This window comes from Electrophorus electricus, chromosome 18 (genome assembly GCF_041902795.1).
Source record: "Electrophorus electricus isolate QZ-2024a chromosome 18, ASM4190279v1, whole genome shotgun sequence".
Classification (NCBI taxonomy): domain Eukaryota; kingdom Metazoa; phylum Chordata; class Actinopteri; order Gymnotiformes; family Gymnotidae; genus Electrophorus; species Electrophorus electricus.
Window position 1 is genome coordinate 18,829,322 of NC_137514.1, and position 17,423 is coordinate 18,846,744.

At 38.5% G+C, this 17,423-nt stretch overlaps 1 protein-coding gene across 3 annotated transcripts; it reads left to right on the forward strand.

The window, feature by feature from the left end:
• The first annotated feature begins 6,234 nt into the window (after positions 1 to 6,234).
• Positions 6,235 to 13,817, forward strand: lancl1 (LanC antibiotic synthetase component C-like 1 (bacterial)). 3 transcript variants are annotated; one of them, XM_027012950.3, is made up of 11 exons: positions 6,235 to 6,318; positions 6,786 to 6,877; positions 7,006 to 7,123; positions 7,814 to 8,021; positions 8,368 to 8,515; positions 8,858 to 9,004; positions 9,739 to 9,921; positions 11,125 to 11,301; positions 12,503 to 12,575; positions 12,941 to 13,019; positions 13,206 to 13,817. In XM_027012950.3, exons 2-10 carry the CDS (start codon positions 6,791 to 6,793, stop codon positions 13,015 to 13,017), a joined length of 1,218 nt encoding a protein of 405 aa, XP_026868751.1. In that variant the 5' UTR covers positions 6,235 to 6,318; positions 6,786 to 6,790; the 3' UTR covers positions 13,018 to 13,019; positions 13,206 to 13,817. The 3 variants fall into 3 exon arrangements, with proteins under 3 accessions (XP_026868751.1, XP_081557614.1, XP_081557613.1); XM_081701488.1 differs by lacking the exon at positions 9,739 to 9,921; XM_081701487.1 differs by lacking the exon at positions 6,235 to 6,318.
• Positions 13,818 to 17,423: the final 3,606 nt, after the last annotated feature.

The following is a 17,423-nucleotide window of genomic DNA, read 5'->3' on the forward strand; positions in this document are numbered from 1 at the left end:
GCAGGAGGGGTGTAATGATTAGTCACCCTCCTGTTTCCATAGTTTCCATGTCGTGTCTGTTTTCCTTTGTTTTCTGTTTGTTCCGTTTCTTAGTTTAGTTTTCTCTGCCCCTCGTCTGTTCTTTAATTCTAGTCCTTGTTTTGGTTCTCCCTGTTCATATGTTCACCTGTGCCTGGTTAGTGCTTGATTGTCTTGGTTATTTATTGTGTTTGGATTCCCATGATGTTGGTTATTTTGGCAAGTCTGGTCATGTGTGGAACTGTTGTCATTTTCGCTGTAGTTGTCCTTGTTTTATTTGTTTGCTGAGTTCGTGTGTTACTTTGCCTTAGTGTTTTCCCTGTGTCTCTGTTTTATTTGCCTCCCTTGTTCAGTTTCCCATGTTTAGTAAAAAACCTCCTGCATCTGTATTCTGCCTCGTCCCTGCACAAATGTTACAAGGGGTTACATATTTTGACACTGCAACACTGATAACGACCAAGGGGAGAAGAAGAAGACTCGTTGTATTGTATAAGTTTTACATTCCCTCAAAGTACTTTTGGGTTTTCTCGCAATACTTTTCCATTCCTTTTCACCATTTTTGTATTCATAACACTATTACAGGTGAGGAAACATTTGCTTTGTGAGGGAACATAAAACTACTGCGAGAGAAAATAATTTACCAGCCTGTGCATTTAAGGGCCTCCACAGAATTTTAAGAATTTTATTTTTGTTAAAATCTGAGAGCTTCATGAACAATGTAATCAATAAACTACTAGTAAAGAACCATTGCTGTTGGATATTGTCACGATACGGCCCCCTCTTCCTAGATGTCTCCCTGTGTGTGTGTGTTCGTTTGTGTGACCATGCCCCCTATGTGTCACACCTGTTTGTAGTTATGTTCCTCATTTACATATGTATAAAAACCCCTATTGTTCTGTTGTCGGTGTCTGACTATATGTCAGCTAATGTGCTACATTGTCTTGGTGTCGTGTCTTAAAAAACATGTCAGTCTGTTTTACGTGACTCATCCCCGCATCCTGCTTAGCCTCAATGTTACAGATATAGCCAGTACAAATAAGTCAATAATTATATCAGTTTTGCTGTCTGTCCCATTATCAGGATAATGCTCTGTGGCAGGATGGATGTGGCAGGTGGGACATGACTGAATGTGACCTGTGATGCGTACACAGTTCAGGTAAACCAGCAGGTAATTATAATTGGGTACACCTGTGTCTTGCCACCAGTATGTTGTCTTTTCTAATAACATTTGTAACATTTTAACATACTAATAACATTGTCTTTACTAATAACATTTACAATAACATTGTCTACATGACTCTGAGAGACAGAGCTGCAAATCTATGCTCTGACAAGAAGCCAAGACTGAAAAACATAAGCACTGGAAGTGCCCCAAGCAAAAGTGTCTGTGTGTATATTTTTTATACATATATATAATTCACTTGATCTTCATTTTTGAACTAATAAAGGGGCTTGTATTGTCTGTACTACATCCAGAATGTTCTTCCTTATTACTTGGGAACTGTTATATACAAACAAGGACAAATACTAATTTTGTACTCATCACACTAACACAAAGTACACTAACATATCTATGCATGAAAGTATTATAATATATTTGCAAATTTGTTTAAAGATATAAATACACAGACATTTGCAAAATTTATTTTTATAAGAAAATCAAGGACCTGGAGGAATACAAATAGTCTTGACTAATGCAATATCTAAATTAGTTAGATAAAAAAAACTAAAAAGGTCCCACGAAACACCACATTATTCATGTAGGTGGACAATGTGACAATGAAAAGTGTTGGGTTTCTTGTTGTTGACAGCAAGGTCTTCATTCTTTCTCATTTTCCAGTTCAGAATCACACCTTAAGTTACACTTTCTTTGGCTCAAATTCAGTTTGGCTGTCTAGGAAAGTCAGCATCAACAAAAATGAAAAATCAATCAACTTGCAGGGATTTCTAATATTTCTCATTATGAATTGGTAGAGGTCAACACTTCAACTGAAAATTGAAATTTTGTATCTGAGGTTCATCAGAAGTTCATCAGAAAAAGAAAAAAAAACACTTAACACAAAGCTGTTTCTTGTAGTTTTGAGAGTATGAGGTCCACATTGCTTTAACCCACTTTTAATATCTGAAAGTACACTTTCTTTGCATGTTAAGATAGGTTACGAACTTTTTTTCTTTTACCCATAACCGGTTTTTGTCATCTGCATTTCATTAACAACAAAGGGCATTTCAGCTAATCAAGGGATATAAAATAATCAAATGTCATGTTTTTTTTTTTTCAGTAAAGGGTGCCAATACAGTATACCTCAATGTACATTTGAACATGCTGTCCAAATCTTAAAATTTGGTCAGTTTGAATTATCAATATGTCTTGATTAGTCATAATGTATTAGAGAAGTTACTTAGTTTAGGGTAAAGATTAATCTCTATAAATATTAATCTCAGTCTCTATTACTGACAGTGTTAATGACTATCACTGTTATCTAAAAAACGGCATCAATAAGTCTCAAAACTAATTTCTATATATGTAATATAAATAACACCATAAAATAAATGTAAAAATGAAACACCAATAAAAAACACAACAAAATCAAATGCGAAACAGAAAATCTGAAACACTGCAAAAAATGTCAATACACGACAGCAAAAACTAAAACACTGTCACAAATGTGAAAACACAGCATTAAAAGCAGATTTTTGACTTTGCTGTCTAAGACTGAAGCTTTGCAATCATAAAATCTATAATGGCAACTAAATTTTTCAAATTACAAAAATTTATATATATATGTATGTATGTATGTATGTATGCACAAAATGTATGTAAAGCAAACAGAAACATATAGAAAAAAACAAACAAATTATACTTAATGTCACTGGTTAAACAGCTTTTCTCAGCTGGTGGGACACCAGACTATCATAATAGAGATTCTTCACAATACATTCTTTTAGCGATAGTTTAGAACTTAAGCTTCTGAAAGTAACACATGGTCATAGGCCTGAAGCACAGCAAATCTTCATATTTAGTTACATTTCTGATAATGTGAAAGTGGAAAATATCTCAGTGACATATACTTCAGAACTCTGGGGAGGGGTTGTTATGGGTGCTGTGAAATATCTGACTGTCTTGCAACTGACAGCCATACATCAACAGCCACAAAGAAACAATATTTGGCAATCACTCTTGATATTCGATATTCAAACTTAAACTTGATACTCAGTCTTGACAAAAAAGACTTTCCTATGACAATACTGTTTAGTAGCACACAAAATTAAACAGAGAATGTCCTGAGAAAGTTTGGTTGGGTCCTTTATTTTGGGGTTTCCTGAGCTTTCTGTGTCTCTAATTTATTGCCACTGGACTATCCTTTCATGCTAAATGTGTTTTTCAGTCTCACACACACGCACACACACGTACACACAAACACACACACACACACACACACACACACACACACACACACACACACACACTATATATGTGTATATATATATATATATAAGATGTTGATCTTGTAAGTCAGCACAGAGAGAATGAATTTGTCCTTAGTTATAAAACTTTTGCCCATGAGGCTTGTTTTAATCTAATATTTATAATACTTTAACTGTGCATGTTGCCGAGTAAGTAGTACATGTACAACTAGATGACTACATTGTGTGTTACTGGCTGGCTGCCTGACTGTCTTTTTCAAATACATAGTAGGTCATATTAAAAGCACTTGTTTTACAAATTCTGTATGTATCTGTAAAAGCGCCTACAAGATCTGTACAAGCAGCTGTATGTTTGTGAAAGAAGGCAAATATGAAAAGGAACTTATTTGTGCTATGAAATGTAACTATATGAAAGGAGCCATAATTAATTTTTTTCATCTATCAGTTTCTAAAAAAAAACAATACATATAATACACTAATGATCAAGTATGATTTTTGCAGATACTTCACATATGGAAAATCCATGATCAAGTAAATAGTGAATTGTGATCATGGGCGTTTCAGGACTGGAAGCAGTTCTAACAAACCAGAAAGAAATTGACTGGGAGTGTGAGAGAAGTAAAGTTCCCAAATCTTTATTGCCTTATGGCAACCAGAACTGATTGCATGAATTGTTTAGTTCTTTGTGTGTCAGTTTGTCCAGGGCATTAATGGCAGGGGTGTAAGCTGTTGTTTCACTGAAGTTGGCACATATGTTTGCCATTGAATGATCATATACTATTGCTCTATGTGGGCCTATTTTATTTGTTCTGAAACCATACACCAAGTACAGATCTTTTGTTTCTATTCTCATGTCTCTTTGCAATATGATTTATGTGATATTAGACCAGAATAAAACTCAGAAAGGTGGCACATCAGAGGAAGATCTGCACGAGGACGAAGACTCAGAGTCATCAGACTCATCTTCAGCCTCTACCTCCTCCTCCACATCAATTTCAAAATTGAAGCAAAAAAGGAAAGAAACATAAGTGATGTCACAAGGAAAAACTTAAAAGAAAAGAAAGCAATACAGAAAAATCTGGAAAGGTGGAATACTTTAGGCAGAAAGGTAAATGAAATCACAGCTATCTCATCTGGAGATATTTCATGTAATATTCTGCATAATGCATAAGGTTGCATTAGTAAATATTTAAATTGTACTGTTTTATATATATATATATATATATATATATATATATATATATATATATATATATATATATATACACGTGTGTGTGTGTGTGTGTGTGTGTATGTGTGTGTGTCTTTTTGTCTGTTTCTTGTGCCTTTACAGCTAGACATCCATGGCATGCTGTAAGAAGTTACAAAAAGACTTTGCAGCACTATAGGAGGGTGGAAAAGATGATGTGATGCTTACAGGGCAGATGGTGTGCACAGAAACACTGCACTGTGCAATCCTCCCATTGCTAATGTGGCACCTGAACAATACAGTAAACTGTTACATGCAATAAGAAAAATGATGTGTGTTAGCAGTGAAGTGATCAGATGTCATGTGCAGTTTTTTAACACTGTGGAAATTTACAAAATAAAAATAAGCTTCCGCCTTAAATGAAAAGAAAATAAGGAGGTTATTCCCTACTTACTCTGCCAACTAAATTGGACTACATGATAAATTGTACATTACAGAAAAAAAAAAAAATTATTTGCTTAATTTTGGAAGATCCCACTGCACTGTTGGAGATGTTGAAGAAAAAGTAAAAGTGTTTGTTACAGTGTTTGTTAAAAAGTAAAGAAACCACAGAGTGATTAGTTGGTGAGTTGGTTGTTTTGTTTTGTATTGTTCTGTTGTATGTGTAAATTCAATATACAGTGTTATCTTTACTGTTATGTTCTTTTGAGATTTCACAGGCATTTTATGGTCAAGAGGCAGGTAAATGAATAATGTTAGACTTAATAGTAAAAGAAAGTATATTTAATAGTTGCAATTTACCAACCTTTGTAAGTGTCTACACACTGATATTTTTGCAACTTTAGATAGTGTTCTGCAAAAGTAATTTATAAATGTCTTAATAAGCAACTTAAAATAAGTTTACTTGAAAACATGTAGTTTGTAAATGGACATATAGATATGCATGGAATCTATTGATATTCATATATACTGAATAGTTTCCAATTTAGTTTAGGGGCTGGAAAAATCCTGCAGATTAATTATATATGACATAAGTAATTTATAAACTATAACTGCTATTTGTGAATCTTTAACAAATCATTTGTTGACCTAAACTTTTTAATTGCTTTTAACCGGGGTTGACAACAGACACGTATTAACAGCCTGGATTAGTAAAGCTGTGATTTTAGTTTATATAAATAAAAGTGCTTTGCCTTGTGTTTTGCAACTCTTCCTCATCAGTGACCAGATGCTGCACTCAACCCCAGTAGCTATTCTGCTGGAGAGAATTGCGTCTCTATGGTAGCAACATGCCCTGGTCCTTAACCTTATTATGCTGTTGAATGTACTTTCAACATATTTCTGTTTCCACATCACAATTTATGCTGAATGTTGTAATGTTAAATATCACCTTTAAAAAATCTGTCATACTTTTTTTTTTCCTGGACAGGTGAAATTTGTTTGTTGAAGAGTGCACACTCACTAAAAGCACCTCGAAAATTTTAATATAAGTTACATGTTTTTAAGGTTTTGGCTTAAACCGTTTTTATCACAAAAAAACCCCAACCAAACAAACAAAACAACAGTCAGATTAATGTTTATATCCACCCCCTCCAGGTGGCAGCAGACACTAACATGCAAGTATAGGATATTCATTTTTTTGGTGACAAGGAAGATTGTGCAACAGTGTGGCATACGTTTGCATGGTATGTTTTACAGGTTGTGCAGTTTAGATTGACTCATTTATTAATTTCTGAAGACACAATTTCTCATTAGTAACTAATAAGTCAATATTCAACTGTTTGCATGATCATGTATGTTTCTTAGCTAGCCAAATTATCCGACCAGCTGCACTTAACTCGCGGTTCTAAAGGTGTTATTATGACAGCACAATCAACGTTCGAAATATCAGCTACATCGTTAGCTAGCTAAGCTAAATAGCTAAAAGCTTGCTGATTCCTTTGCACGTTTTAGCAAGCTAAAAATGGTTGCTAGATTCCTAAGCATATGCTAATTGATGTACCTTTAAGGGCCCTGTCATTGTAATTTTGTTAAATACTCTAGCTAGCTATCCACTTTCAGCAGCTAGTTGGCTAGTTTACCCATGTTCTTGCTCGTAAGTGACTAACATTAGCTAGCTAGCTATCATTTTAAGCACTGTTCTATTACACAGACACGATGCCGGACCAGCGAGCGCTGAAGAACCCCTATCCAGACTATAATGGGCCCGAGAGTGCGCAATACATGTTTGACTCTCAAGGCAAAGTAAGTTAGCTACACGTGAGTAGTTCAGATGTGCTCATATCTATTCGATTGTATTCAACTAATCGCGTAGGCCTTTCGTGACGTGCTCCGAAGGTTGTTTCATTTCGTTGTCACAAATGTCTCCACAGTTAACGGCTGCTTTTGCGAGCCGAGTAAGCGATAAGATCAGTGAACTGCTGGCGTTAATGGAACACGGGCTGAAGAAGGCGGATCCGAGAGACTGTACTGGATACACGGGCTGGACAGGTTAGACAAATATAGAAAACCTTCAGCCGAAAAATTTCACCTCGAAGGTTGGTGCTTGGTCAACGTATTTCAGACGTTAACAACAGTTTCAAATAATTCACAACAACCCTGGTGTCATGTACTAATAAAACTCACTAACATTGTCCAAAGGACAATGCATAAGGTTGTCTTTATCCTAGTTTTGAAATAGACAAGGCACAATAAATCAGTGCTGTATGAAAAGTACACTACAGTGTTTAAGGGTAATACCCTTTAAATATCTAGTACATCAAGGTGACAGGACCTGTCATTTCAAGGAGGTTCTTCTGCTGAACTGAAAATAGCCCTGCAATGAGTGGCAAAACGTAGCCGACCACCAGTCTGCTTAAATTACTACCACTAAGAAGTTCACAGACCTGGAATTTAATGACCTGAATAGAAAACTTTCGTAATCCTGCAGTTATGACCCTGTTATGACCCGTCCCTATTCTCAGGGACAAAGGAACTAAACGCCTAATGCTGTGGAAGCTGAAAAGCTCTCTGAGAAAAGGGAAAATAATTTTACCTACATCATTCACCAACTCGCCATGAAAAGACCAAACAGAAATGCTATTTGGTTCCTCAAAGTTTTTTTGTTTACTGTTCTCCATTGTTATTGTTGTTTACTTAAGCTCGCTCGCTTGCCATACCAAGTCTCTTCTCCCAATGCAGGAATCGCCATGTTGTACCTGCACCTCCACGCAATCTACGGCGAGCCCTCGTACCTACAGAGGGCACTGGAGCACGTCAGCCGCAGCCTGAATAGCCTGACCCAGCGCTGGGTCACCTTCCTGTGTGGGGACGCTGGGCCGCTGGCTGTGGCTGCCGTGGTGTACCACCGCATGCACAGAGTCCAAGAGGCGGAGGAGTGCATCAGCAGGTCTGTTGCCCTGACAACAAACCATCATCATGACCTTCACTTCATCTGCTTCATAGTATACCTGGAATAGATAACTTCCTTACTTACTTCAAAAGTGTTCATAAAAGTTTAGTGATTCAACTAAGTCTGATGTTAAGGTCCCATGCAGAAACATAAAGTATTAGAATACGTTATGTGGAGGTGCCTTCCTAAAGAGTGCATGTATGTGGCTTCCAGAGATTTCTTCAATTAGTGAATCTTTTAAAGCATTATAAACAAGCCCTAGTGTGTAGTTTTGGTTTCAGTCGAAGAATATGACTCCTCTTATTTGTTTGCTCACAGTGGTGTGTTTGTCATGCATCCCCAGGTTGCTGCAGCTTCACAAGTCTGTGGTGAAGGGCTCGGGGAGCCTTCCAGACGAGCTCCTGTACGGACGCGTGGGCTACCTCTCCGCCCTCATCTTCCTCAACCAGCAGTTCCAGCAGGAGAAGATCCCTGCACAGTACATACAGCAGGTCAGTCTGCTTGTGGGTAGAGGAGATGGGACTCGTTTGACAGACTCAGTGGTGGTTGTGTTGAAGATCATTTTATCCTCCTCTGACCAAGGAGGACCAGGACTGAGGCCACATTTTAGCATGTCATTGTATGAGAACATGCGGTTGGCTAGGGAGGCTAACTCCGCCAACACTGAGTGGTACTGGAGGCAGTTAGCGTGATATGAGTGAGAATGAGTAGTGCAAGTGTGCTGTCTGCTTTTCTTTATGCCCACTGAGTTTTGATTGTTAGCCATATTATTTTTGCATGTGCATGCATGCTTGTAAGTACACATGCACTCAAAACAACCCTGCTTGTTTCAGATCTGTGACGCAGTGTTGGTGTCGGGACAGACTCTGGCTCAGAGGATGAGGGTGGAGGAGCAGACTCCACTCATGTACGAGTGGTACCAGGAGCAGTATGTGGGTGCCGCCCACGGCCTGTCGGGCATATACTACTTCCTCATGCAGGTAAAGCGTAGTTGACAAAGAGCCTTCCAGGCAATACAGGTTTGGCCTTAATTCCTTCCCAAAAATGGCAGGAAGAGTTCAGCCGGCATTCGCTAAAGTGAGCCTGCAGTGAATTACCTGTCATGTGACTCGGGTTCAGTATAGGACTAGGAATGGCTCTATAGCAATTTGGCCCAAGAAATATCCCATAGACAGTGTGTACAAAGTGAGGTTAAGGTGAAATTGCTGTGAGAGGGGTTCCCAGTGCCAAACCTGGAGACCTCCATGTTTTGCTAAGTTTTTGGCTTTATTTGCTCCTAAATAACCATCAAGCCATTCGTAAGCTGAGTCAAATATGTTGGAAAAGGTAAAGTTGTGCAGTGCTTGTAATGGCCTGGACCGCAATCAGTCACAGTCCTAATGGCTACATTTGTACTTATGGAGCTCTAATAAAACCTCTCATCATGTACAATGTATTCATATATATATCAATCATGGAACATAAGGACTTTTCAGGGCTACCTGTGATCCTTGTACTCGCACATTAGTAGTCTTAAAATGTTGCTTTTACAAAAGCCACCAGCATTACGAATTTATTCTGTGGAGTTATTGAATAATGGATATCTATTGGCATGTACATCCATGTAGGTGGAAAATCCTGGAGTAGAGGACACTACCCAGTATCCTAGATTCCCATATATGTGCTCCCAATAGTTTCCAAGATGCTGACATTGTGTCCTGTTGTGTCGCCATAGCCCGGTTTTGTCTCGGACGAGGGCCGGGTGTTGTCGCTGGTGAAGCCCAGCATAGACTATGTTTGCCGTCTGAGGTTCCCATCGGGCAACTACCCACCGTGCGTGGGCGATGCCCGAGACCTGCTGGTGCACTGGTGCCACGGCTCGCCTGGAGTCATCTACATGCTGCTGCAGGCCTACAGGGTAAAATGTGTGAAAATTAAGTTCTGAGAGCTGATCTGGGGCCAGCCCTGAGCTGCCAGTTATGTGCACTAAAAGATGAAAAGAAATTTGTTTATAGATCAAATCTCTTGCTCAGAAAGAATTCATGCAGAATACCCTATTTGGACAGTTGAAGTATTCAAAGGTCAATTATTCATACACATCATTCTGTTGCCATTACTATTGATGCAAGCACTAACTTATCAATAACATTCCTAAAGAAACTCCATTCATTCTTATTTTACCACAAATGTAAATGAATAGTTTAACACTGCTAGACTTAACTGTCTACTGCTACTACAGACTTCTAGTAGCTGACTTTGTAATAAATAGAAAAACACAATTTGACATCAATGCTAGATGGAGACTAGCTATTACTACTAATCTAGTAATGTTTTCATTATGCAGGTTTCTTTGATGGTAAGATGTTCTGATAGACTATTGTTGCTAGTGGAACTCTGATCAGTAAAAAAATCATTTTAATATTTTGTATTGAATGATTTGATTTCAGTACAGAATGAATGATTTCTAATTAGCCATGTAATAAAGGAATGATATACATTATTGTCAGTAATTATCACAAAAAAAAATCACTCCAGCACGAAGCCCTCTGCATTGTTTCAGTGTCTAGATAAACCTTTATGGTTAAATTTGTGTTGTTGTGAACTGCTGGCCATATCCCTTTATACAGTATATGGTGCAGATCCCTGATTTCAGTTCAGCAGTTAATGCGTTCTTCCAAAGGTATTACTGAGCCATCTTGTGGTGGTAAAATGCTACTAAAACCATTTCATATGACATCTGGTGCTTGGGTGTGCCCAAAAAATTCCCCAAGGTTGTCACTAGTAGAGGTATTCAATCTAATGCTCAGGGACCCCTAGCCAGAAAAGGTTTCTGTTCTGTTTATGTTCCCACCTCACATTGACCAGATAATGCATCCCTCAGTGACCTGGTTCAGGATGATGAGGTACTGGAACACAACAAAACCTGGACTGACAAACTGGTTCCTCAGGACTGGATCAAGATCCCCTGAACTATTAGATTCGCTATTATGTTACAGAGTAGTGTAATGTAATGTTACTGTCGGCTACGGTTGATATCTAACACCGTTATTGCCCTGAAATGTTTTTTTGTTTGCATGAAGGCAGCAGGCAGCTATCACAACTCCTTCCCCCTGTGCCGCAGGTGTTCGGTGTACAGCAGTACTTGGAGGATGCCGTGCACTGTGGAGAGGTGATCTGGCAGCGAGGCCTGCTGAAGAAGGGGTACGGCCTGTGCCACGGTGCAGCAGGCAACGCCTACGCCTTCCTGGCCCTCCACAAGGTCACCCGTGATCCCAGGCATCTTTACCGGGCCTGCATGGTGAGTAGGCGGGGTCTGGAAAAACGGGGCGCTTTATTTCTTTCCTTTTCCCTTTCCAGACAAAAGCATCGGAAATGTCACACATAGGCATATTGGATGGTAGCAGGATCAGTCTTTGTGTCCTAATTAGAAGGTGACTGATACTGGATGGGTAACCTATAGCTGCTTTAGTACTCCACTGCATCAGGGGCCACTGTTGGTGAAGCAACTTCCAAGGAACAGTTTGGACAACAACATGGCTAATGGCAAATGGAATCATACCATCATGAAGTGGACTGTTATTAAGAAAGTCCAGGGTTAAATTACAACGAGATGCCGATGCACAGATGGATGAGCATGTAATCCGCTAGGAAGGGTTGACCGATGTTAAAAGCAGAGCTGGAATCAATTAATAGCATTCTAGCATAGGACCTGGTATTGTCCAGGTGGTTTAAGCAGTGTGTCGTCATGTTGATGTCTTCTGTAGATCTGTTTGGGTGATTAGGGGCAGACAGGATTTCAGATGGGAGAGAACCAGTCACACAGAACACTTGGCAATGATGGGGGGGGGAACAGAATGGAAGTCATTAAGGGCAGTGGCAGAAGAATGGTCTGGAACTGACACAATGATTGCTGTGCTTTGGCATGGGACAGGTTGGAAATATCCGTGAAAACCCCAGTCAGTTGTTCAGACCCTAAACATCCAGCCTGTAATGCCATCTGGGCCAGGAGCTTTCTATGCATCCACTCAGAGTGCAGGCCAGACCACTGAGCGAAAGTGTGAGTGGCAGATCATGGGGTGTGAGCTCAGCTTTGATGGGAGCTTACATTATGTCCTGCTGTTACTTTTATTAGCACAGTGTTATTCTCCTCCCCATCCACACTGAGATTCTCCTCTGAGATTGACTGAACCACTTAAAGTAGGTACTTATGGACTTCTGTATGCCATTGTATGGTTGGCATCGGCCCTTGGTGCTCGATATTGGTGCTTTCCAGAATGGGTGGTTTGCTGTAATGATGCTGTATGTGTACTAATAGCATCAGTAAGATGCATGTTTGCATCAGTAATAGAGGAGCTTGCTTTAAAATAATGTTTAATAATAATGTTTAAGCATATTTTGTATAAACCATATTTGCTGTTATCAGTCATTTTCCAGTTATTGATTTGTCTTAAAATGTAATGGTAGGACAGAATATGGAGTTTGTGTCTGTATGTTGTTAGTTTGCAGATTGGTGCATGAACTACGGAAAACATGGCTGCCGGACTCCAGACACACCCTTTTCCCTTTTTGAAGGTATGATACATGGCACCAACCGTCAAGCATTTATTAAGAAGTGAAATTTATTAAGCGTTTGATCATATGTCTGTAGGATGATGGCCACTGGCCAGGTTTTAGGAGATTGGTGCACATTTTCATGGCTTTTCTATTGCTTGTGATAATGAAACATGAGTAAGGTTATATATAATATTGTTTACACAAAAACAGACAAAATGTGGTAATACTTGACTTGTTCAATGTACTCTATATGAAGTCATTCACTTAGCTCATTTCATCCAATTTCAGGTGTCAAATACAGAGAGCTTTTGTTAAACACTGTTAGTAGTAGTAGTCTTAGTGTTGTAGTAGATGCTTGTTTTTCTCTTCTTTCTTCTTCACAGGAATGGCTGGGACCATTTACTTCCTTGCTGACCTGTTGCAGCCGATGGCAGCCAAGTTCCCAGCCTTTGAGGTGTAAAGGTAGCTGCACCCAAAGATCAAACCCCCTCCTTCAAATGCACTCATAACCCCTCAGATATTTTTTTTTAAATCCATCTCTTCTGAAAGAATGGCATCCAAGCCTGCAGGAATCCATGCTGATCGCAGTACCCACTGAAGTACTCTTTTCTTGCCGTTTACTCAATTTGCCCGTCCGCTGATTCACAGGTATCCTACCGCGCCACTCCAGAGCACAGGCTGACCGGCTGAGGCCAGTGTTAAAATGGCAGGGCTGGGCAGCAGGAGAGCGCAATTCGTCGCTGGCGGCCCACGTCCTCCAGGCCATGGCGGACAACTGCAGCGCCGCTCCCCACGTGCTCCAAAGTGTGAGTCTGTATGCTCCTGCTCTGTCCCGTTGTCATCGGCATAAACAAAGCACCTGGCTAATGCTGTCTGTTCTAGCAGGAATTGTCTGTATTGAAGCCTTGGTTGCTTTACTGTTTAACTAATTTAACCTAGAATGTAATAAGGCACATTTCTTCACTAAGGGCATGCTATTATTAATGTATAGTTTGGTTCTGCACATGCTTTTCAAATTGGTGTAGATTTTAACTGTTGTAACATAAGGCACAGCAGTCTTTATCCTTGTACTTTGAGGATTGTTTTGCTTAAAACAAATTCTTTAAGATTGCCACTTAGTTGAATCTTTTTCTTTGTTGTAACTGATTACAAAGAAAATGGAACATTAGTTGTATGACTCTGTCTATTGCTCATGAAATGAATCTTCATCTGTAAGATTTTGTTTCCTTTCAAATAGTCTAATAAAAGGCAAAAAGAAAATTCTTGGTCGACCGTTGTATGTTCTCTAAAAATCTTAAGGATTTTTATTCATGAACGTTAATGTTACATAAATACCAGTACCAATTCTCTCCACTTTTGGGCAGCAGAGCGCTTCTTATTTCGAAGTGGGCGCTTTGCGGGTGCTTCAGATGAGAACTTCGCACGGCAGTGGCATTCAAATCTGGATCTCGAATCCAAATCCGGTCATAAATTTTGTAATCCCTTATAGTTGATAAACTCATTCCTGTAACTGGTGGGGGAAAATCTGTAGAACTTGGACCTTGGGGACTAATTTTAATACTCCTGGCATGCGGTGTACTACTGTATAATCTGTTCTTGTTTTCTTAGGTGACTATCCACCATGGCTTACTCAGTTATAAAGTGTGTGAAGTCTCCTATTCAAGTTATTGATACATTTACTACGCTAATTAATGTTAATTACTAAGCTGTTATGGTTACTGCAGTCCTATAACACATTAGTCGTATGAAATTGGCTCTGAAATCCCATCTGAAAAGTTTAAGCCTGTTTAGACATGCTCAGGAAGTCGCTGCTTCTTCCATGGCATAGTGTGAAATGATGTTTATCCTACAGTGGGAGTGTTGCCGAACAATCGATTTATCTGTGAAGTCACAATGAGCAGACATTTTTAGTTCAGTTTTATTTAGAAATAATAAGTATTTTATTTAGAAGTCACATTATCCATTGTCACATTGTAGTATAGTTATAAATAATGTAAAGTTCATATGATATCTCTTGGATTTCTGAGAGCCCGTACCATGGACAAAATGCAAGATTTTGTGTATGGGACTTGCATAGATACTCCTGCTGTGATGCATTGTTTTAATAAATAAAAATAAAAATGTATTTTAAAAAACGGACAATAAAATAAATGAAAAATAACTGACTGAATGCATTAATGTTCACATTGGGGTCAAAATGAGCTTAGTCGAAGCTCTCTGCCAAATCCAAATAAGGCTTCTGTCTCATCGCCCCTGGCCGACAATGCTGGTTTCTCACTCCATCTTATTTTAAACTGGTCTTTACATCTGATCTGTGGTCAGCTTTGCTGCACAGTGTGCAGTGTATTCTGGCATGTTTCGTTAGAATGATCTGGAAACAGTTGTTAATGGCAGCAGGTAATCCGAGCCACTGCAGAGCGTCTTTACGATCTGTGGTTTACTGCTTGGGGCTGAGGGGGGTCTAAGACATGTCGTAGAGACCTCAGGCTGAACTTGACACCTCCTAACGTTGAGGACCTAAATTTAAAGCTCATCTGCCCTTGGGGTGGAGCCTTGGGCACATTCAGAAAGAGTGAGAGTGGGATTTTTCAAAGCAAGAAGGCATGTATGATATGAGATGTATGATCGCATATGTGATAATGGACTACTGTATTGTGTGTCATAGCCTCAGGTAATTTCTGGTCGGGAGCAGGGTGTGCAGTGTACACCTTCATTATTTATGAAATTAGTATTACTATTTACTGGCCACTGGTAGAGCTCAGTCTTTCACAGGGCTGTGTCTTGCTGGGTTACTCAGTATGTCTTGGCCCAACCTCAGGCAGATGGATAACAAACACTGTAGCCCTCCTCTGCTAAACCTGTAGGCTACATCAGGTGCCCACAGATCAGCCTCTGCTATGGAGCTTTATTCCTCTGAGCTCATTTTCAACTAATATGCATTCAATATACACTCTTTTTTATTAGAAAGATTTTATTACATTTTATTACATTTTAGAGTATCTAATAAAGATTTTATTAGATGTTATTACATGCCACTGTGTGTGCAGTTTCTACAGTACTACTGTTAGATATGTTGGGGGGGGGGGGGGTGGAGGAATGCAGCACCGACATGTATAAAACCCCCTGCAACATTGCATGTGCCTGACACCCATATCACAGAACAGTCACTTCCATGCCACTACCATGTCTGTGTTAATGCTGTGTTGAGAACATGGAGTCCACATAAGAGGAGCAGTATACACCCAAGCCTGTGCAACAGTGCCCTTAAATGGGCTCTAAAAATATAATTTCAGAAAAAAAAAATCCATGTGTATTTACATATGATCATTATTAAATAGAATTCCAGGCTATTATTATTTTAATGATTAATACAATGCCACACAACTCCTTCAACCATACTATGATTTTCAACCATGTTAATCTACTGTAACAGTTTATTTTTGTATTATTTTTATATTAAATAAATGAAATGGTCATGTGTTATGTATTTTATTTCTGGATTAATCACAATTAATCCTAGCAACAGTAACAGATCTTTGGTTAGAATTCCATGTTCGGTGATTATTTGACAGCCTCTTCATTTGGGGTTTTACAGAAAGCAACAGCTGCAAGTCTATTTAAATATTTGTTGTTAATTTCTAATTGCTTTCTACTCATTTTAATATTTTCTATATCATAATACAATTACATTTTTAACAACCTTGTAAAAATGATTCTCATAAACTCTAAACAATCTCTTTCATAGTTGATAACTTATATGCAACTACTGTTTTAATGATAATTTAGGATTACATATTACATACCTATTTTGTTTCATTCTGTAAAGAACATTTTCAATGGTGTTTGTTTCTATTTATAGTTTCACCACATTTTCAGTGATAAGCTCTGAAGCTACATATCTGTGTCCACATAGCCTCAATAGATACACGGAGGATGGAACCTTGAGGCTTGTTTCCTGTTTTTCCCTAATAATAATGTTAAATTTCATATAAGGGATTTCTAAATAGAGTGATATTACCAACATGGTTGTCTTTTTAATCAAAAGTTAAATGGATTAAATGGTTACATTTCTGTAAGTTCTGTAAGTGCCTAAATTTTTCCACCTAAGCGTTCAGCTTATGTTGTTTGACGGCACCATCTGATTGTTCAGCATCATAATGCATGAGACATCGAGGAAACATTGCTTTTATTTGAAAAGTATGTAACATTAAAAAAAAAATGTAATGGCTAAATAATTAAATTTTCATTCTCAAGGCAACACACATTAATACAAATCTCAAGACAATGTTTAAGAGTACAGGTTTATTGAAAACAGACAAACAAATATTGACAAAGCTTCGGTTTTAGATTGGATTTCTATGTGCCATTGGAAGAGCATCCACAATGTGTCATTTTTAAACACTTCAACTGCTTGCCAAATTCAGTGCATGCCACTGGTTAAGAACAATCTTTCACCCAAATAAAATCCAATCAGCAGTGGTGCTATTGATAGAAACATCTGCAATGAAGGAGAAAGATGAAAGGTAGACGTCTCACAAATTGTGTATGACAACAGTCTATACTGTTTATATATATAGATACATAGTGGCCTGTTAGTGTGTATACAAGGTAACTTGCTTATTCAGAGGAGGCTGTCAAGAGCATTTATTTTAAAAAACGCGTTTGGTACTTGTATAAAAATCTACTTGGTACTTGATACTTGTTTAAAAGTACAAAGAGAGTTCATTAGAAATTTTAAGGAAGAGGTCACGGCTGCCTTGCTGAGCAATTTATCAATTTTATTTTTGTGGATTTTATTTCACTGTGTATTCCAGGCTTTTAAGATAAAGCAGACCACTGAAAAGCAGTGCAATAAGGGTCTGTCTA

Excerpts from the sequence above, each read along its gene's own strand:
- lancl1 (XM_027012950.3), top strand. The coding sequence starts at position 6,791 with ATGCCGGACCAGCGAGCGCTGAAGAACCCCTATCCAGACTATAATGGG. Across the intron at positions 8,516-8,857 it reads CTGCACAGTACATACAGCAG|ATCTGTGACGCAGTGTTGGT; the intron begins GTCAGTCTGCTT and ends TGCTTGTTTCAG. Across the intron at positions 12,576-12,940 it reads ACCCTTTTCCCTTTTTGAAG|GAATGGCTGGGACCATTTAC; the intron begins GTATGATACATG and ends TCTTCTTCACAG.